The 22920-nt window shown below is 41.3% G+C and overlaps 2 protein-coding genes across 3 annotated transcripts in view; both read right to left on the bottom strand.

Moving 5' to 3' along the window:
* Window positions 1-12389, bottom strand: part of wwp2 (WW domain containing E3 ubiquitin protein ligase 2) — an 85030-nt gene extending 72641 nt beyond the window's left edge. For both annotated transcript variants that reach the window (XM_080438480.1, XM_080438481.1), the window contains exons 1-5: window positions 12341-12389; window positions 10603-10684; window positions 4888-5044; window positions 4477-4598; window positions 3076-3213 (exon numbers count right to left, since the gene is read on the bottom strand). In XM_080438480.1, the coding sequence (XP_080294606.1) occupies window positions 3076-3213; window positions 4477-4598; window positions 4888-5044; window positions 10603-10672 (487 nt within the window). In that variant the 5' untranslated portion in view covers window positions 10673-10684; window positions 12341-12389. The remainder of the gene's footprint in view (window positions 1-3075; window positions 3214-4476; window positions 4599-4887; window positions 5045-10602; window positions 10685-12340) is intronic.
* Window positions 12390-13189: 800 nt separating this feature from the next.
* On the bottom strand, window positions 13190-21879 carry LOC308092316 (diacylglycerol O-acyltransferase 1-like; the record flags this gene model as incomplete). Its single annotated transcript, XM_080438166.1, has 17 exons — window positions 13190-14739; window positions 16552-16614; window positions 16764-16851; window positions 16983-17048; window positions 17153-17400; window positions 17549-17662; window positions 17769-17804; window positions 18429-18467; window positions 18699-18802; window positions 19238-19306; window positions 19407-19514; window positions 19647-19749; window positions 19843-19895; window positions 20349-20434; window positions 20541-20581; window positions 21262-21362; window positions 21813-21879. The coding sequence occupies 17 exons, from the start codon at window positions 21877-21879 to the stop codon at window positions 14560-14562; spliced, it is 1566 nt and encodes a 521-aa protein (XP_080294292.1). The 3' UTR covers window positions 13190-14559.
* Window positions 21880-22920: the final 1041 nt, after the last annotated feature.

Raw genomic sequence — 22920 nt, 5'->3', positions numbered from 1 at the left:
CTGTGAGTGTGTGTGTGTGTGTGTGTGTGTGTGTGTGTGTGTGTGTGTGTGTGTGTGTGTGTGTGTGTGTGTGTGTGTGTCAGAAATGCTGCCAGGGGAAATGAGTAAAACCTACAAACTAACAGAGGTGCGTTGAGGAAGGGAACACTGAGAGCTTTAGTTCCCTTACACCCCCATGCAGCAGGCAACACACTCCAACCTTTATATCGTCGCTGTCGGGTGGGAACCTCATATGTTCAAAGCGGTTAATTTTCTGGAAATGGGGGAGAAAATAAGAACCTGTGTTCCAATGGATTCAAAGTACCGGTAGTTATTATTCAGTTACAAGCTCTTGTTAATACTTTTCATTGGTTCAGTATTTATAAAGCCCACAGACACACTAAACCACTTTCACTTAAAACAATTTTCAAAATAGCAAAAATAAAAAAAGATACATGTAGAAGCTCACAATGTGTTGCATATGGCAACACCTTGTGAGCTTGTAGATCGGCAATTTTTGCAACTTTTGTGTGACACTGCAGTATGACGGAGTAGGGCATTAATTTACGGAAAAACATATAAAGTTGAAATATGGAGATACAGGTTTCTGCCCGACAACGACGATATATTTTGTAAACCCCTCCCAGAGAGCATGCACTCTCACACATACACACACACACACACAACAAACACAGACCCTCGTCTAGAACATAAAACACAAGAACAAAGTGTGTGCACATGCACACACATCCATGAGCCCGTATCTGAAACCCTGCTCTCAAGGGGACACATTCAAGACCTCTGTTCACTACCTCACCTCACACACACACACACACACACACACACACACAACCTAGAAACATACATTCATTCACCTCCACACATCCCTCCACCCTTAACAGCACACTGCTTCACATCCACACACCCACCTCCCCCCCCCCCCCGACTCCCACCCGCCAGCATCCTTGCAAAGGGAAAGGAACACCCTCCTCTCCCCTCCCCCCACCCCCCTGGTTTACCCTCCTCTCCCCTCCCCCACCCCCCTGGTTTGGGATCACAGGAGCTGATTGTACTGCTGGGCTGCAAGCAATGAGCCTCAAATTACGCAATTCTCAGAAACAAATTACACAAAAGTGCTCCCGTGGTCTCCGATTGTGTGTGTGTGTGTGTGTGTGTGTGTACTGTGCAGCCTGTCAGAATGGGTTGAGAGAGATGCACACGTGACGTTTTAAGAGAACCTCCCCCTGCCCCCCAAACAACAGGCCATAGTGTGAAGTGAACAGGAAAGCAGAACCCTATTCATTGTACGATGTTGACCTTTGGCCTGTGCACAACGCCGACAAGCACACACATGCACATACGAACACCATCAGGGGGCCTTCAAAAACTCTGCTAAAGCACATGTACCAAGCCAGTGTATGTGCACACACACACGCACACACACATATACACACACACACACACACACACACACACACAAGCTCCGCCTCTTATCCCCTATTCACATATAAACACTCACAAAGAGACATTTATACAGCATATGCTTTGGCGGGCTTTGCCCTTGACTGCTGGCCCTGTGTCCATTCAGCAGAACACACTGTGGGCTCTGTGCGGCGCTCTGTGAAAAGCCTTGTGTGTTGCTTCATACACAGATACATGGGCCTGCTTGGAGGCTGTGGCTGAGCCTATAAAGGCAGGTCAATGAGTTGGTATTCGTTTAAAAGGACGCCGTGTTTACTGCCAAGCCATAGAGGAAAGTAAAATGTTAGTGTACCGCTTGGAAAACGGAAGATATTGTAGACCTCAGGTCGGTAGACTGTGCAGGGTTTCTGAACAGCTTCTTCTATGGGCAACATGCTAATTAGGTGGGTATGAAAGAAATGACTGTGGTGTGTCGTGTTACGCGTGAGGTAAATACTGCCTGTGCTGGTGTTAATGAATTTTAAGTAGAATTGGATTTAGTTTGTATTGAGTTAAGCATATTTGTTATACTGATCTGAAGAAAAACAAACGGTTCGAGGAGTCTATGGTTAGTTTTTTAACGTTATAGTGTCATGTCTGGCAAATTAAAGCTATACAGCAGTGATTCTCAAACCTTTTTAATTCAAGGACCCCCAGTTTGATAGGCATTATGCCACGGACACAATGTTTGTATCTCTGGGACCCCAATATACATAGTAAAATCGTCAGTGTTTTAACTCCAAGAGTGTATAAATGGAACCAAATGGACCAGTTTATTATGGTCTATTCCGTTCCATTTGTACACTCTCAGAGTTGCAAACCCGTAACGGCCCATTTGGTTCCTAACTATCAATAATTTAACCACTGTACCCCCTGTAACACTGTCCATGCACAGCAGGACCCACAAATCTGCATCTTTAATGTGACCATGAGACCAAATTGGATCAGTTTAAAGAGCCACTGAGGGAAAACTGAACACACATTGAGAGATGGCCCCTCAAATGCTGGTGAAAGCAACGCAACTTGTCATCATAGAGAGGGTTCCATCTTTCCAATAGGTAAAACCACATTGGCTTTTTCCAAATGAGAAACCACTTTACGTGGGTGGAGACTTGTGAAGGAGGCACAAACAGGAGTCCTCACAAACCATCTCACTGTGCATAGTGATGTGAGTGTCTGCTGCAGTTATTAAAGGGGAAGGGAAAGAGTGAGAAAAGGAGGAATGGGTCAATACTTATATGGTGCCTTTTGTGTTAATAAGCTGTCTAGTTTCCACTTGGAGTTTTCCACGTGTGTGTGTGTGTGTGTGTGTGTGTGTGTGTGTGTGTGTGTGTGTGTGTGTGTGTGTGTGTGTGTGTGTGTGTGTGTGTGTGTGTGTTCACTGTACTTTATGTATGTGTGACACAAGCATATTACGGCGCCTCTCTTACTGTATTTCTATACAAGTGAATGTGTATAGATTCATGTATTACTTGTGTGTGAATAACCTTCACTTCTGTAGTAGTAGTAGCACCGTGTGTGCTATCTTCTGTGTCTCTTGCTCCCCTGTGTGTGTGTGTGTGTGTGTGTGTGTGTGTGTGTGTGTGTGTGTGTGTGTGTGTGTGTGTGTGTGTGTGTGGTAAGGGCGGGACTCACTGTCTGTTGCCGTGCTGCCATTGGGCAGTGAGCCCAGATCAACAACCAGGCCGTCCAGACAGACGTTGAGCTCGCCTCCTGCTACAACCGAGCCTTTGTTCTCTGTCTGCAGCACCAGACTCAGCTGTACATTCTCCACTGGAGAGAGAGAGAGAGAGAGAGAGAGAGAGAGAGAGAGAGAGAGAGAGAGAGAGAGAGAGAGAGAGAGAGAGAGAGAGAGAGAGAGAGAGAGAGAGGGTAGAGAGAGAGAGAGAGAGAGGGTAGAGAGAGAGAGAGAGAGAGAGAGAGAGAGAGAGAGAGAGAGAGAGAGAGAGAGAGAGAGAGAGAGAGAGAGAGAGAGAGAGAGAGCGAGAGAGCGAGAGAGAGAGAGAGAGAGAGAGCAGGGCATGGGATGATTGGCATAGGGAAAGAGAAAGAAGGCGAGTGGTAGGACCAGAGGGAGAGAGAATGACGATCGTAGTGTGAAAGAGAAGGAGAGAAAGCGGGTGAGTGACACAGAGCACAGGAGAAAGAGGGTGGAAGAGAGAGAGAGAAAAAAAGGGAAGAAAGTAGAGAAAGAAATAGAAGCCACAGAAAAGAGGTGGGGGGGGGTTAGGGAAATTAATAATCAGAAAAAAGTGAGGAAGAGGGATTTAGGAAATGAGGATGGATGAGTTGCGGTCAGTTTGGTTGATGTGGAAGCTGGCTGCATTTACATACAAGCCCTCAACACTGTATCCTCTTTGATTACTTTCACATGAATGAGCCACCAGGTATTCTGAATGTATTCATGTATTTATTTTATATGAACTCTAGGCTCTGTTTGGTTGAGAGATTTTGACTGCACAGTTACAGAGGAGGATCAGCTGAACAAAGCAGACTGTTAAAACATTTTAGAAAACATAATAGAAAAAAATTCATCGCACTTTGTTAATAAGCGTGTTTTCACCAATGGATGCCTCATCACTCCCATGCATTAAGGCGTGGAGATGTTCTATCAAACAGAAATATTTCTTCAAGTCTATACTTGTTGAGCTTTACATTTACAGAGGAATAATGCAGGTATATTCGGTTTGTGTGTATGGCTGGCTTTGAACTCATATTATGCATCTGATCATGTGGGGGTTTGTAATCTCCTCACATGCTCTTGTTTAACAGGAGTGTTTGTTGTTTAACATCGTGTGTGTGTGTGTGTGTGTGTGTGTGTGTGTGTGTGTGTGTGTGTGTGTGTGTGTGTGTGTGTGTGTGTGTGTGTGTGTGTGTGTGTGTGTGTGTGTGTGTGTGTTACCTTAACAATTAAGTGTCTCGAGAGTGTGCCGTTTGTGTTGGTGCACTGCACATGGAGTTTAACTTTTTATTTTCTTCTTTTCTTGTATGCTTTTATATGTGTGAGTGTGTTTGCTTGTGAGTGTGTGTCCTTACTCTTGCCATCATGCGTGCGCAGTGTGTCCAGAAGGTCTATGGTGGCACTGCCCAGTAGCTCCTTCCTCAGCGTGTGACAACTCCACAGCTTCAAATCCAGACGACTCTGAGGTGTAACGTTACTATACAATGCATGGTACACACACACACACACACACACACACACACACACACACACACACACACACACATTAAAGTTACAGTTACATTCACAAAATCATGGAGCATTTCAGCATGTGTAAACAATGCAACAAGTACTGAATATCAGCACAAAAATCCAGTACTTTCACTTTTGTTTTGTGCTCGAGTACAATATCTGATTTCACAAAATAAAATGAAAGGTGTCTGTGCAAGCATGTGTGAACTTGTACATGTATGAGGGTAGGCAGCATTCAAGAAGGTCACACTCACAGAGTAAGGTCCTCATTCCACTGGAGCTCCTGGTGCCCGCTGCGCTTGCCTGTTTTTTTTGTTTCACTGGTCAGGCCATCGGCGGTCACCTCAACAAAGGAGCTGAGACGAGAGTGACGGCTGGGCAGCTTGGGGGACTGAGGCTTGGCTGAGACCACTGTGGAAAAGACAAACAGAAACAAAGAAAGAATGAATGACATACAGGAATTTAATAGTGGTGTTGGAAAAAGAAGAAACTAGAAAAATGTGCTCCTCGGAGCACAGGTCTCCAGGTCTAGCAGGTAGCTTATTGTGGGTCAGCAATGTTTCGCAGCATTCGGACGCTGCGTTCATGATTTGAGGCATTTTGTTGAAAACGGCCACTCCTGCAAACTTTGGAAGCCAATCAGGATGGGATACGAAAAACCAGACGGATCCGGCTTGATCACATGGCTATAGAGATAATGTGTACCGATTTGCGTGATGTTTGGATGAAATCTGTAGGAGTAATATAGAAATCGGCCTCCTGGTGGCACTGTAACAGGACGATTTAAAAAATGTGGGGCAGAGTTTCTGCTCTGGCCTCCAGGGAGTGTGCGTTTACAGTTTCACGCCAATCGGGCCAGCGGTGAGAGATTAGCTGTACACAGACGGATGGACGGACGGAGACATAAAATTGGTCAATATTAGCATAGCACAGTGTTTTCGATGCATGACATTCTCTGTGCAGGCAACACAAGGCAGTGGGCAGTTAATAGCAGGCTTGTCTCTAAACGGACATAATAAACAAAAACAAAACTACTGCACAAGAATGCTGGTGGAACTAAGAGATTGGCAAAAAATATATATATATTTTTTTTAATGTAGATTATTAACTACAACACAACTTTCACAAGTTGGCATTTCAGTCTCGAGCCTTGGCTTTTGCCAGGTAATTGCATGACTTCGATTGGCTACAACCGGTACATCCCATAAGCCATAGGGACAGGAGCGTTTTAATTGGCTACTTAGTAGTGTAGAAGATTCAATAAGCTGGACAGATAAGATCCCATTTGGCTAGTTCCGGTCCATAGCCTGGAAGGATGATTGCTCTGTCAATTAGATAATTGTCATCAACAATTTGAAAAATATTCTGAATTGATATGACACTGATTGGTCCTGTAACACACACACATGCAAGAATCTCCTGGCAGAGATTAAAGAAAAAAATTACATCAGTAAAAACAAAACAATACAAAGAATACAATTAAACAGAGCAGAATATGCTGTCCAATCAAAGCTCGGGAAATGTATCTTTGATCTGATCTCCGACTTAGAAGAGAGGAGAGAGACAGATAAATATGAGGGTGAAGAATCAGAGATTTACATAGGTATGCGTGACTGTCATTCACTGTGTACAGGTCTCCTTTAAAGGGTTCATTACAAGGTGGTAGCATTCCATTCACTAGTTCAGAGTGAAGCTTTTAAGCTGGACCGAGGATATCCCTTGAGTGCAGTTTTGACATCACTTTGCTCTGGCAGCATCTTTGTACAGTGGTGGTGGAACCAGCACACACACACACGTAAACATCGCCCTCTAGTTGAGGTAATAAGGAAAACATTTGTGGTGGTGGTACTTTGGTTTTTGTGCTTAATAGGCTAGATTTAAGAATATAATTACATGGTAATGACAAAGTTTAGTTACTAAAATCATGAAAAACTCTTATGCAAAAGATTGAGCAGCTATAGAATGGGTTACAATTTTTTGTTATCCTCACAACTTCAACTTCGTCACATCACGAGTTTACAGCAATATTCCTTTACTTATATATTTTTTTACAAGCTCCCAGCATTTTGTAGTTACAAATTAAGGGTAAAGAATAGAGAAACAAACAATGGAGTGTTATATTCAGTTAAATCCTGTTGTGAAATGTGTCAGTCATATACAGTAGGTGTGCTGATTTGTTTGTTTTGTCCTTGTTATATTTGGAAAAAATAGTACACAAAGCCTCCAAATCCCACTCAACGTTTTTCAAATGAAAATGACCAGAGGAATGAATAAATACTTTGAAAAGAAAAGCATCATCTTCTATCCCATCATCAGCAAGGTAATCAGTTAGACTAGTTTGAGAAGAGATGAATGCTGTCTTTGAACTCATAAACATCTGGTAAATGGAACAAAACATGATTCATCTGCCGCTCTCTGGTAAGCAGAAGGAAGTGACAGAGAGAGGTGGAAGACGGCCAACACAGTGTATTACTGGAAATAGTTTTCCACACAATGAACGGGACATGAGAAGGCAGACAACTGAATGGCACATGATAAGATGAATGTGCCGCAAAGTTTACTGAACCTCAGGAAAATAGTAGACAGTTGTGGAAGTAGTTTTCCACTGTGGTCACTCACACTTGCTAATATGAGCAACGTGTAACAATGAGCACTTGGCGATCGTCGCTATCGGGCATAATCCTTGTATCTCTATTTCATCTTTTAGTCATCTGACTAAATAATAAGTACATTTGGAACACATTTCCCCCACAAAAGGTTTCTGCCGAACAGCGACAATATGTAGATACAGAGTTTAGACTCCACACAGAAGTATTATTTTCTGTCACTAACAATGTACCTGAATTAGCACACACCTTGTAGTCCATACTGGCTAGCACAAATGCTAAGTATTCTTGCCAAAAATATTTGACCCATTTCTGGATTTCAGTCAGTTGGGCATTAAGAGATTCATCTAAAATAGTTTTCCAAATCTGGATAAGGAAATTGTCAGTATTAAGGTTAGGGATGCACAATATTTAAATTTTGTCCGATATTCAAAAACTATTCAATAATTGTTTACATGAGCATTCACAGATTCAAGGTTTTATTGTATTTTTTATTTACTTTGAAGATGAATTGTGATTGGACTTGCAGTAATGACTTTAGTTCATTTTACAGCCTTGAAAAATAGCCTTTAAAGCAGCCTTAAAAAATCACCTTTTTGGAGTATTGAGTAAAGTATTGTAATTGTTAACTATTGATAACATTTCTATACATTTTGGTTGTTGGTTGCCCACTTGTGACACCCACATACAGACCTAGGCTACAGTAAAAAATCCTATCGGTTATAAATTGTTTCATTTAAGCTGGTAACGTTAAACAAACAGCAGCTAGCCATCTCTCTGTCTCGTCTCTCCTCTCCCTCTCTGCCCTGGATAGTAATCAGCAATATAGTGAGCGCTATATTTCGGGATGTCGGATCTTCAGGTGGCTTTTCAAGTTTGGTATTAAATGATTGCGTCTTGCTCCCTTCTCTCATGACTGAAGCTGACCAGTTATTGCAAATCGCAAATGTGTTACTTTCAGAGACTTTTGAATAATTCCACACTGCAGACACTGTCTGCTGTGTAGATAGATCAACACGAGCAGTTTTTCCACCAATGCATCAACGTGGTTGGAACATAATTAATGCGTCATCATATCGGGACATACAGGAATCATTTTTATATCTGTGTGGTAAGTTTTTTTGTTTTGTTTTCATTTTGTCGTTACACCAATTCCTCCCATGTGTATAGTACCTGTCACAGCTAACCTCTATTTGTAGTCTTGGGGAGGGTGTAGACAAACACATGTCTCCACAAGTCAACAGCCGCTTCTTTTCACCAGGACAGTGAGGAGTTTCACCGGGAGAGCATAAAGTGTATGGAGGAACACACTATCCTTCCAAGTTCCGCTAATCCGCTCCCCGCTTGACAGGCGCCCGACTAACCTGTCAGCATCGCTTATGCAGCACCAGAGATTGCCCTCCCCAACTGGCTTTCCCACGTTAACATCAACAATTAAACTCCAGTATCCATGGTGGTCTATAACACATTTTTATTATGTGGCTTTGCAGCAGGCAACCCGTCTATAAGAGTGTATCCGGAGCTAATCTTTCAAACCAGTAGAAGGATCAGCACCACATTTCTTGTAATGTGTACACCTACTGGTACAGTGTGACTTAGCCACTTAAACCCTATACGCTGACCCAAGTTCACCAGAGGTCTATACTTGGCATGACTTGGAGGTCTATAATATACTTTTTCCCTCTACACCAGCGAACGTTTGCCAATTATGACATGCCCAGAATAGGGATGCTATGGTTTAAGTGGTTAGTTAGTACCTCTCAACATTATTTTTTTTAACATTTAACAGCTAAAATATTTAACTTAAATTCAGTCAATGGGGCTTGGATGAAGCTGAAATCTTGCTCAACTTTGGAGTCATACTGTATGTCATAGATACGTCATAGACGACTTGTCACAGGCTGGCCACATTAGTCCGAGATCCACGTTGGAACCACACAATTCACATGTGGATCCATTGTAAGTAATTATTGGGCGATACCGATATGTCATGACACATATGATATATTATATCATCAAACCAAATTTACATCTGGCAGTTGGGGTTTTTATATTTTATTACACTCACGGTCTTGACACACCGGTGGCGTGACCAATCGCCTTTATGATGCCTTTATTTGTGGTGAAAAATTACCTCATTCAGAGTAAGAATTGCATAGCTTATCAACATAATATATGCGTGTTGTGAATGTGCTCATGACCAGTGCTGGGAGTAACATGGTATACAGTAGTTAAAATATCAGGGTAAGCAAATCAGAGGCAGAGTTGGGCGGGTCTTGATTTCACCATGTCGGGAAAAACACACACACATGCATGTACGCAATGCACGCACGCATGCACACACACATACACACATACACACGCACACATACACACAAGTCCAAGCATGAGCTTTCTATCGCCGTCTGCTCCAGGCTATAAGCCAGGCAGAACTAAACAGACTGATTTCAAGGCATGTTGTTGAAGAAATGCTTCCTATTAGCCCCATTAAGAACCTCTCACTCCTCTATACAGCTCCGAGATGAGGTCCTATGCCGAGGTCTCCCAGAATCGGTTGAACGGCTGTTTACCCTTTTCGCCACATCGTATCCAAAAACTAATGGTAGATTCCAAACCGTACAGATGTTTAAGGTTTGGTAGGGCACTAAATAATTTAGGTCGGGGACGAAACAACCCGTTTAAATCGCTTATTTAGGCAGCCTGTGGCCATGTTTCCCATTGTAGCCAAACCGGGAGCAGTACTGGCACCGGACGTAGGGGGGGTTTCCGGGTTGAATGGGAAACATGGCCACAGGCTGACTAAATAAGCGATTTAAACGGGTAGTTTCGTCCCCGACCCAAAATATTTTGTGCCCTGCCAAACCTTAATCATCTGTACGCTTTGGAATCTACCATTAGTTTTTGGATACGATGTGGCGAAAAGGGTAAACAGCGGACCCTTTGCGGCCGTTCAACCGATTCTGGGAGACCTCGGCATAGGACCTCATCTCGGAGCTGTATAGCGGAGTGAGAGGTTCTAAATGGGGCTAGCTTCCTATATCAATAGTTGAGTATATTGTGTATACCACTACTAAATTAAATGTCTTGTCTCACACTGTGCCACAGAAACACAGCTGCACAATACTTTTAAGTAACTTGCCCCAACACTGCTCATGACAAAAACAACACTTCGGTTTTTGGGGGTGACTTAATCACACAAAGAAGACACAATATTAATACTAATACTAAGATTTTTATGATAATAATATCATATCATTAAAATCTTAGTGTTATTATTTGGGGACACACTTGCAATATCCTCACGGCCCACAGGGTGAGAATCGCTGGCGTAAATGATTAAAAGTTGAATAATGTGATAATTACCTTTCAAGGTCAATTGAGACTTCTCAGTGGTCTGGGCACTGCCAGGTCTGGTCACACTGGCAGCTGCCATGACATCCCAGCTCTAGACACAACACACACACACAAAAGTGAATGTGGACACACACACACACACACACACACAAAAGTGAATGTGGACACACACACACACACACACACACACACACACACACACACACACACACACACACACACAAAAGTGAACACACACACACACACACACACACACACACACACACACAAAAGTGAATGTGGACACACACACACACACACACACACACACACACACACACACACACACACACACACAAAAGTGAATGTGGACACACACACACACACACAAAAGTGAATGTGGACACACACACACACACACACACACAAAAGTGAATGTGGACACACACACACACACACACACACACACACACACACACACACACACACACACACACACACACACACGAAAGTGAATGTGGACACATATCCACAGACAGACAAAGAGAAAGAAAGAAAAAAAGAACCACAAAATATTGTCAAATATTGAACAACATCTGAACAAACCTTCTAACATAAATTAATCATAGTATGAATGTTATGTTATGAATGTTATGATGCTTCCCCTTTTGGTGCAAGAGTACCATAACCTTCAAGTCAAACCCTGGCACATCACCTTGAGCAAATCGGACACTAGAGAGAATATTCAATGCGTTGCAGATTGCATTCAATATTCAAGGACAATGGAAAGCTGTATTGTCCTTTTCCTGTGGAGCTACAACAGCTCACCAGTCGGACAATAAAGAAGAAACGTCCTAAACAAGCCATAGAAAAGTCGTGGCGGGGGGTCCTCTCCTCCTCCTCCCAGACCCATCACACACACATGTAAACATCGCAGCTGCTGTGTGTAGTGTGTGTACCCGGTGTATTACCTGCTACAGCCTACAAGGTGACTGCTGGTGACGGTATCTCAGTCAATAACTATACAAAATACAATCAACGACACAGCCGAGGTCATGCATGATGATGCAGTGGTCCTGACACGAGCACAATGAATGAATGAATGTTTATCTCCTGCACGCACACTGTGTGTGTGTGTGTGTGTGTGTGTGTGTGTGTGTGTGTGTGTGTGTGTGAGGGGGGAAGTCTGTGTGGGTCACACTCACTCACTCTCTCACACACACACACACACACACACACACACACACACACACACACACACACACACTGACACTAGATGTCCCGACCCCCTCGCATCTCTGATGGTTCGTGCCTGCAGATGAAAGCTGCTGCCACCACAACAACAGAAGGGGGACAACGGCATCATCCCGACAAACAACCCCCTTTAATAACATGCCACACAGCACATAATAATCCGCTAGTTTATGGGGTGACGCTGGCTCCACTCCATAGGACTTAATCGCAGATTTAGATCGTTTTACTGCCGGGGGTCTTAACAGCCATCTCCATATTTAAATACCCTTGGCTGCGTAGAAAAACATAAACACGGAAGATGATCATCAGGGGGCATTTTATGCTACCCAGATAAAGCTAACTGTTAGCCATCAGCTACAGTCGTTTTTTCTCTCCTTTCAACCAGACGTGGTGATAAAGCGGCTGTGGGAAACTAATGGCAAAAGGCGTGTAGACAATATGTCATTTATCTCCGGACACATTATGTCTATTGACAGCGAGAGGAGAGGACTTATTGTTTATTTTTATCTCGTACCTTTTGTCAGCTGTGATCCGCTGGTGTCGCTAGTTCACTTTCATTTCCGCCTCAATGACAGTGCCACCAGTGTTGCCAGATTCTGTGAGAGAAACAAGCAACCAGGTCTAGGAAAACAAGACCAAAAGAAGAGACTATGGGGCTAGCCTGACACTCAGCCTGAATTTTCATTTCGTTTCACTCCAACGAGGCTAGCGAATCGGGGGCTGGAGCCAGGCTAACTATGGGCCTCACCATGAACACTTTAAACATATACATTGGCTATTTTCAAATACAACATTTTGGGGAAAAGGGGGGGATATTTGGAATATTTTTGGAATATTTTAGCAACGCAAATCTTGTATGAGGGTCCCTGGCACAAAATATTTTCAGATGATGGGTTATTGGATAATTACACATTAATTTGGGGGTCCTTGACATGAAAATGTTTAAGAACCACTGGTTTAAACGACATTTGGAAACAAGCCCAAATAAGCAACTACACTTTAGAAACAAGCCCAAAAAAACGCAAACCGCAGCTACCAATAATTATTTACAAGCAATTTAACAGAAAAACAAGCCCAAAGTCGCTTATAATAAGCGGACATGGCAACACTGAGGACTACCACGTGATTCTCAGTAATCTGTGGCGCAATGGATTCTGGATGTCAATGTTAGTAACTAATAAAATAATAAAGTTGATATAATAAAAATGATGACACCCCAACAACATAACAATAAACTAGTTTATTACATTGCAACATATTCACCGTTAAATTGTCAGGAATGTTATTTTCATTATTATCACATAACATTACCCCAAAACCTTAAACTGCATGATTAGTAATAAGTATGGCAGTAGATAAAATAATTTGGTAGTAGGGTTCACTTTTTAAATAACAGATCGACAAGCTCACAACGCGGCACGTTGCGTCGCATTGTGAGCTTGTAGATCGGCTATTTTCAGCGAAAGCTTTCCCCACAATAACAGAAAACAGAGAATACACTAGTATTGAGCCCTGAGGGACTCCGGTTACATATGGGGTTTAAGTGGTTAATCATTCTTTAAAGTTTCTGTGTGCTTGTACTCATTGACCCTATTGTACCATATCCCTGGTATTTCCTCATGGATCTTGTCCATGAAACTTACAGTAAACTTGAGTGAAATGGGGCCCCTTAACCACACAAGTTGATGACACACCAGTGTGTAAGCACTAAGCAGCAACCTTATCTGCTATGTCACTGACTCACGTCATTATAAAGAAATGTTCCATAAAATACATAATTTATTTGAGTAAGCCAGTTGCACAGCTTTTCAAAGACAGTTTCTGCCTGACATGGGGTTGCCAACCATCGTTGAAATACGGAATCCCTTATTTGGAAACTAAAACACGTGTCCCTTATTAAACTGATACACACTTTGTTGCTTATTTTTGGGAATCAATCATCTTACAATCTCAAACAGCTCATATAGGTTGTTAATAGCCTATAATATACAAAACATGTACATTTGAATTTCAGGTAGTTGGTAACCCTAAACATGGTGCATGTTTTGTTTTGTTTTCACATTCAATAAGCTTCAGGCACCCAGCATCACTAGGGTTAATGAGGAAAACAATTGGTCCATTATATTTATTTCTCAAACATTAATAAGAAGCGTCGGCCTATACATATCAAAATTACATATTCCTTGAGGTGAATGGCATTGTTTCACTATCAAACTCTCTGTTAAGCCACTGCTGAACAGTTTTTTAATTTAGAGTAGCAAATATTTTTTTACCCCCTTTTAGTCGTTATGACACATTTCTGTGTTGTCACTGCTGTTGTATCCTACTCACGACTCACTTGCCAGTGAGGAACCCCACTGGGAGAACATAGGGCCTTCGTCCTCCTCCTCCTCCCGCCCAACATTCCCTGCAGATAGGTACCGCCCCAGCCTGTAGGAGTACATGCAGTGACAAATACCGCCCTCCCCAAACACGGGCCAACAAAGCCTGATGCACCACCGTGGATTCGAACCCACAACCTCTATGGTGCGCCATCTGAGCACACAGCTGATGTGTTAATCAGAAACACTGGAAGACATCATCTCAGTCTCACATACATCAAAGCAACAATCAGTGGGAACTTGAACAGCCCTCATTTAACCTCAGATCACAGTCATCTTGGTCTAATCGATGTGATTGCCATCATGTGTCTCCAGCCGCAGGACAGGAGACAGTTCACTGGGCAGATATCAATCAGGAAGATATTGTGCCCAGTGAAGATAAAGACAGATGATGAAGCTGATGAAGGTTGATGTAGTGGTCCTGGAAGTAGGAGGTCACAGCCAGAGGAGGGCCCAGCAGCAGACACACCCATACTAAGGCGTTTCCATAGTTACCCTGGAAATAGTGCCCAAGGAAAACAGCCACCAGAAGCTATGGGAGAGGAGAGACAATGCTTAGATACAGATTGGAAAGCAAATCCAACCAGGTTAGTAGAAAGCAAGTAAAAAACAACTTCCTTGACTGGGGTCCCCTAGGTGTCTGTACACTTTTTCCATAGTCTACACACCATATAGCCCATCTACAAGCTCACAACACATCATGTTGCGGCAACGTGTTGTGAGCTTGTACATCATATATTTCCACAGAATGTTCACCTATTATTACATGAAAAGATTAGAGATGGTAGGGTATAATGAATGAATGAATGAATGAATAATCTTATTTTCGTGTCCGGCTGCCTTTCACAGCCCATCCCTTACGGGATTATTCAGACACAATTTAAAGAACAGTTTTTCCAGTGCCAACATGATGACACCAAAATAATAAACTAAATAAATAAATACCACACACTGTATACGTGACTCTGATCAAAAGTACAGTTTAGAAGTCTAATTATCAAACTAGAGAGTGGAGGGCAAGAGAGAGAGAGAGAGAGAGAGAGAGAGAGAGAGAGAGAGAGAGAGAGAGAGAGAGAACAAGAGGAGAGAATAAACAGAAGACAGACTTGAATGTTTAACTTAGAAGGTGATATATCTATACAATACAAAGAACTCAAAGCTTAGGAGTAAGAACAAGTTGGTATGATCCATCACAGTGCCACTATGCATAAGTTGCATGTGGTTAATAGTTATGGAGATTAAAATGTATTTAGTAAATGAAACTGTACATCGATTTTTAAAAAGATACTACCTGACATAAATCTTTCAGGGCCTCTAAGTAGTATCACGTGTGTAAAAGTGTCTGTATCTCATAGGAGGGCTGTGGACAGTCCAGAAAACCGTCTACCAGTGACATCATTGTTAAGCAGGATTTCACATTTTTTATTTCGATTTTTATTAACGCGAGAACAATGGCTTCTATTATTGCATTGCAACTTTCCAGGAATAGAAAGCCTGCAGTTTCTATTAATTCCCCATCGATGATGTCACTGGTAGACGGGATTCTGAACTGTCCACAGCCCTCCTCTGAGACACAGACCGAGTAGAAAATTGTACCATTTTATCATGAGCATTAGTGAGGACCAATTATATGAAGATAGGTTGAAAATGGGTGAAGTCGTCCTTTAAGTTACATGGGTATATTTAACATGAGTCTAAAAGCCCTGCTAGTGGCCCCTAGAGGCCATGCAGCTCTTTATACCCAACCAGACCAACGTGGTTTGAGTGGTTTGAGTGATTTTAAACCGACTGACATTGCCATCAGGCATCAGGCATTAAATATTATTTGAGCCCCACATTCTTACTAATAATCCCAGTTTTCCAGAAGGTGGCATACCCCTTTCCAGTTCCAGATCAGTTTCCTATAGTTTTGCTTGATTGGCATGACAGTCTGCAAGGTTTCATACTCTGGGGAGCATAAATGTGCTCTGCAAGTTTCATGGGAATCTGTCCATTCGATTTTGAGATATCATGTGTAATTGGAAATTTGAACCAAGGGCGGCACTAGAGGAAAGGCCATGGGATTGGTCTCTTACACCAGTAGGTACAGTATAATCCTCAGGGGAGCATGAAGGTACGTGGAAGTCAAAAACATGAAAGTCGTTTTTGAAATATCATGTTTGGCACCAAACTGTTGGACTGACAAAACAACCAACCTCAATTAGTTTTTATGTTTGCTATCTATTACTTTGTGAGAGCATACTGTATGTATGTAACTTAAGTGGTACACATACTTCTCATTTGGGGCAACAGTTTAACCTTGTAAACCTGTATAAGACAGTGAAACACTATACTGTGCTCTCACCTCAAGTATCATCATGAGAAAGATCCACATACGGGAACTGCGTAAAGGTAGAGCAATCACATACTGCAAGGAGCAAAGGCCAAAAACAATACATTATGTGGTTATTTTTGGCTATTCGTTATTATAATTCTATTTGATCGTATAATACTATTATTACTGTTAATAAAAATATATATATCTTGTAGTAAAATATAGTTCCAGTCCAGTCTTACCTCACAAAGGACAGCAGACACCATAAAGACCAATACCTCTGCTCGTGTTGGGGATACATTCTTCTCCACAAGCAGTGTGTACAGATGTCTTCATAAGCGTCAACAAACAGGGATACATAGAGATAAACAGAATGTGTTAGTTTAAAGATTGCTGCCTGACATATCCTGTCAGCCAATAAAAGGGAACATAACAATTTCAACACCATTAGGCCGCAATACCTGTGACACCATTTCTCAAAGGGAATATTCCAGTTCCTCCAGAAAGTTATCAGGGTTGTGGCATTCCTATATATAAATCATATTTTTATACCATCACAAATCTATACTTTAGATAAGAAAAACACTAAACAGAGAATTTATGTTATGTAATAATAACATGACTCACTGACCACCAATCTCCATAGAAATGGCGATCTCCAAACCGCAGGAGCTCAGCACAGAAGTTCAGGTATGAGTGAGACAGAAAGAAGAACAGGAGCCATAGGAAATGAGTTGGTGCCTGAGGAGAACATACATTACCATGGATACTTTGTCTGTCAGGAGCATGAACACATCGCTGTACCGATTTAAACAAACATTTCCCTCTCATAAGACCACGAAAAACATCCCCAACCCTTGACAGAATGCCTGTGATGTTTTAGTTTGTTTTTTTTACCTGTAAATACCAGGATCCCAGGCCAGATGCGCTAGACCTAGACCTTACATATGTTTACATTTGCTTTATGGTGGACTGACAGCAATATCTGAAGACAGTAAGACACCTGTGACAAATCTAGTCCTGTTCATCTGAAGTCGATGGAATGAATCATACTAACAAACAGCACTGCAAAAATAAATTGTAAAAATATACTTGCCACAAGCCCCGCAAGGTGCTCCAACCTTCTTATGATGTCCATATTCTATGTATATATATATAAAAAAAAGTCAGCTGCAAAAGCATAGACCCTTTTCTGATACTAATATCAAATTATATCACATGATAGGAAACATATGCGCATCACTCACACAGTCTTTTGACCTCTGAAAGATGGGCTCAATCCACTGAGAGAAAACCAAGGTACAGGCAGCAAACAAATATTCAGGGTGGATGAGAACATAACAGTATTAAATCATATAGCCTTAATATAACCAAATAACATCATGGTAGACACTGTACTCTCACACACATCTTTAATGGCATATTAATTAAACACTATGCTATGGTATGGTATATAGTTAATGCATATGCCATTAAAGATCTTATGTAAATATTTTTGTTGCTGTCAGGCAGAAACCTTGTATTTCCTTTTTATGTTTTTTTCCATAGATTAATGCTTTCGTCATACAAGCATGTCATGCAAAAAGTAGCAGAAATCTACAGTTGCAGCTATTTGGGCTATTTTAGAAACATTTTTAAAGTGAAAGTGATTAAGTCTGTCTGTTTTATAATTATTGTTTTATCAATTATAATGATTTCATATTAAATATAGGAAAATAATTCATATATATTTTTCTCGCTCTATATATACAGAGCGAAAATTAATAATAACTACATTGGAACACAGGTTATTTTTTCCATTTCCTGAAAAGTAACACTTTTGGACATACCTGTACAAGGTGGTCAGCCCAACAGCGATATTATGTTATTATTATATTCTTGCCAAAAATACGTATTTAACAAATCACCTGCTGCACGATTCCAACTATGACCTGAATAAGGATCATCTGTAGGTGGGAGAGGCAAGGTAGTAATTAATAAACACAGAGGACTGCAGCAGTGCTCATAGTATCAGATACCACCACAAAGAAGTCCTTTCAAATGTCAATTGCCTCGCATAATGTTGGCATTAGTCAGGTCATTTACTGGCTGACTTATTATCTGCAATAACAAAAACCCTGTAGGAAAGATATCAATGACATCTTTGCTGGAGCAGTGTTGGCAATTATTCAACTCACCATTTCCATCAGCCTCTGCAGCAGTTTGTTGATACGGACTTTGGGGGTACGGGGGAAGTTTCTCTGGTAGCACAGAGTGGGGGCCAGGAGGAAGTAGTAAAGATCTAGAAAAGCAGATCAATGTCAATGTAAATACATGTTTTTTTACAAAACACCCATCTCTCACTAACTTTCACTCAGAGAATCTGACACAGTTATTTAACCCAAATCCTGCGAAGCTTAGAACAGTGGTTCTCAAACTTTTTCAAAGTTTCAAAACGGCCAAATTAATATGTATTTGGCCATGGACCTCCATCTGAAAATATTTTGTGCCAGGGACCCCCAACAAGATTTGAGTTGTTTTTTAAAAGCAGATGTACAAGCTCAGCTTGTAGATCATATTGGGTTAAAGTGGTTAAATTGATTATGATGCTGTATTAATTAATTTAGCTGGGGACACCCTGGAACCCCCTCAGGGACCCCTGGGGGTTCCCAGAACCCACTTTGAGAAACACTGGTTTAGAAGAGTATCATTGAATAAATACTGTAGGTAGCTTCACCTTGCAAAGTAAGGTGCTTGTCATATACTTCTGGCTCATGTGATATTTTCTGGTCATTCTGGTCTGTCCCTGAAAACACAAACAGAAGTGGTTGTTCATGACATATCTGTCTGAAATGGACTCTGAGGTTCCAATCCTGCATAGACAACTTTTGTTGCTGATGACATACTTGCATCCATGAAATGACCCTGTCGGTACCACCGGTTAGTTTCCTGATAAGAATATAGCTTAAGCCACAGAACAGTGCAGGTCCATAGAGAGAAGAATGCTCCACCTGCTGGCCAAAAGGGCAGTCACAATCCAGAAAGGACGCAACATGCTTTATTATTACAGTGATGTAGCAGACCAAATATTTCCGTTGCAACAGGTGGATTAGAAAAAGTTATGACGCACCTTGTGTAATATTTACCTGTTGATATTGAGCCATATGGAATGACAACAGCAGGAAATAGGAAGAGTAATCCTAGATTTCCTAGATGTAAACGATGGCCATTGATGGAGGATAAAATACCCTAACAGAATAGAATAGAATAGAATAGACATGCATTTTCCATATCAGGACCAGATTTTGTAAAATAAAATAAAAAATATGCACTTGACCTCACCTTTTCCTGAGACCTCTCGAGAAGCAAGGCCACAATAGCAGACATGTTGCCGGCTGGAGGAAATTGAGGTTCACAACAACATTGTCCATAATCACAGATCATCATAGATATTCCTCTGCAAGTACCTCATTTACAGTTTTTCCATAATGTCATCATTCCATTCTAGGTTCCAAAGCTAGTTGCAGGTGGTTGTAACTGCTTTCATAATACACTGAAAACATTGGACCTATTGGATCTTTTAATCACTTAAACCCTCTATTCTTAGTAAAACGGACCTGAGTTACAACTGTAGGCCTACTTGGACCGCTTTTTTCTGTCTACACCAAATCTTTTTTAGCCTAGCTCCAGCCCCTGAATCTAAATGAAAATTCAGGCCGAGTGTCAGGCAATTTTTTTTTGCCAAAAATATCAAATCTACAAGCTCACAAGGCATCGCTTTTCCCCCTAGAATATGGATGCTGGTGTTCAAGTGGTTAAGATGATTGGTATAATAACATATATCTCACCCAGTATAAGGTTCATAGATGGCCAGGTGTACTTTTGTTCTGTAAGATGTTCCAAAACCTTCTTCAGATCTATTAAAAATCCATGTCTGATTTAAGGAAACAAATAAGACAATATTATTGTTATACAGTAGTACATGTGTATGTGAGTGATGTGTGAGTGCATGTGTGAGTGTGTTTTGAGTTCATACTCACTGTATATAGTTCTCCAAGATCAAGTGTGCATATGTCAAGACCTGAAAATCATGACATCACAAATGTAGCCAGGGAAACACTGGATGTAATTTTAATTGAGATATCAGTAATAATGGCAAGGAAAGAATGGCCACTCTTGTCAGACAAGCCACACATTTTCCCCCCAGAAACTGGAAAACACTGCTTTTAGGTGCATGAACAAAATGGTACACATACACAAGGTTTAAGGTTACAGTTATTGTTGGACAATGTTTATGCACTGTAAGTATTATCATGTGAATACACATACAGTAAATCACTGTTTCTCAACCAGTGGTCCACAGACCACTAGTGTTCCATGGCATAAATTACAGGTGGTACATTTTTGTAGTAATACATTTTTATTTTGTCCAATCTGTATGGTATGCAGTATGTTAATACAATATAACTTACAATGCGGTGGTTGTATTTGGTCTAGCTGCTCCTCTATTGAGACATTTAGATCTTGTGTCTGGTTTGACACAACCTTTGACACGATCCTGTTTTGTGCCTTCATATACACACTATATATATATATATATATATATATATATATATATAAGTTAGTGGGGAGATGGGGTGAGGTGGTCCTTGAGGATTGTTTGAAATAGCTAGTGGTCCAGCGTTTAAGCTTTTGATAGAAGCGTAATTAATAATAACAAGAAAACATTAACAGAAGATAGGGTTAAGATGAGGCACCAACCAGAAGGATGATAATCCAGTTGCGGACACCTCTGTAGTCTGTCCAACAACTGTTGGAGCTCAGCAGCGAATCCTGAACACAGTGGCAACTGAACAAATTCGCTAGTTTCAGTCACTGTCCACAAATCATTTACATGCATGCTTCACAGTTGATGAAGTGACAACACATCTGATGTGTTGATGTAGTTGATTTGGCCACATCTAATAAAAGCTGTGATGATAGGCACCACATTTTCCACTTACATGGGTTTCTCAACTAAGTAGCCATGTCCCTTGAGTGTGGCAAGCTACAACAACCCTCTTGCAAGTCTCCCTTCTCTTTTATAAACAAATTAGATCCAGATTATATTGTATTCCTTTTCAAGATAAGATTTGATGGGACAAACTGAGGCAAATGGGAAATATTTATTTTCACAACTTCACCACAGGGAATCATGAAAAGGAGGCAGTCATACATAATGAGAGGTTACCAGAGCATGACTGTGTAGGGGTGGTGTTCAGACTGTGGGCCAGTAACAGATGTAGACTGATAGATTCCCTCCTCCTCATCACCATCCTCCTCCTCTTCACTGGAGGAAGAGGAGCAGACAGAAGAGAACCTCTTCCTCACTGCATCCATGTCTAGGTGGTCCATATAGCCCAATTTGAGGCTTGCCACTGTAGTAAAACTCGAAATCTCAGAGATGGTGGGTTGGCTCCATATTCTTGCAAAAGAAAAGCAGAGGCAGTATTAGGCTACTATTAAAATGCTCTCCAATATGCCTCATACCACGTCATTATTTACTAGCTAGAATAGTCTAAGAAACCACATCACTTCTCTTAATGAACTTGTCTTAAAGCACGTTCTGAACGCTAAAGCACAGGCAAGGACGATCGGTTCTAACCTTGAGATCCTGAAATAAAATATTTCGTTTTCTTACAATGATACTGTGTGCTTCGATTTTAAGGGACTGTGTGCTTGAAAGCTAATGCAGGCAAGACAGTTTAGCTATGCCACTGTGCGCTCCTCAGATTATTCACATTACATTACATTGATGATTACATGCAGCGAGCGTTCCATTAAAACCCTGGTGTTTCCCAAATGACAGGGCTACGCACCTTTTCATGCCCCAGCCCCACATACCACACGCGTATCCAGTTAGCAGTCTGGTAGAAAGGTAGCTGCTCACAGACCACTGGTTCCCTAACAGTGGGTCGGGACCCATATGTGGGTCGCGGACCAATTTGTATGGGTCGCAAGTAAATACCCCCTTTATTTTTATTTTTTTCTGTTTTTAATTATTTCAAAAATATTTTCCAAAATGTTTCCCCAAAAATCTAAAATTTTCATGAATACCAAAAATGTAAGAAATTCCATAAATTTGAAAACAAGGTGGTGAAAATAGCCGATCTACATGCTCACAATGCAGCATCGCGACTCCTTGTGAGCTTGCCTTGTAGATCTGCTATAACTAATATAGTCTCGAGCTAAAACGTTTGGGAGCCACTGATTTAGACCCATAATGATATCTTTTTCACTATCTTAATTCAGCTTTTACGAATAGGAACATAAACGATCCAGACCAGATGGCATGCAGCCAGGATGGTATGCAGCCAGGATGGTATGCAAACAGAACTCATAGCATGCATTGCAAGTGCAGTTCCCTCTACCTCCACGCAG

The sequence above is a fragment of the Gymnoscopelus braueri genome, assembly GCF_963280865.1.
Source record: "Gymnoscopelus braueri genome assembly, chromosome: 9".
In the NCBI taxonomy this organism is placed as follows: Eukaryota; Metazoa; Chordata; class Actinopteri; order Myctophiformes; family Myctophidae; genus Gymnoscopelus; species Gymnoscopelus braueri.
This window is presented reverse-complemented; position numbering and strand designations above follow the sequence as displayed.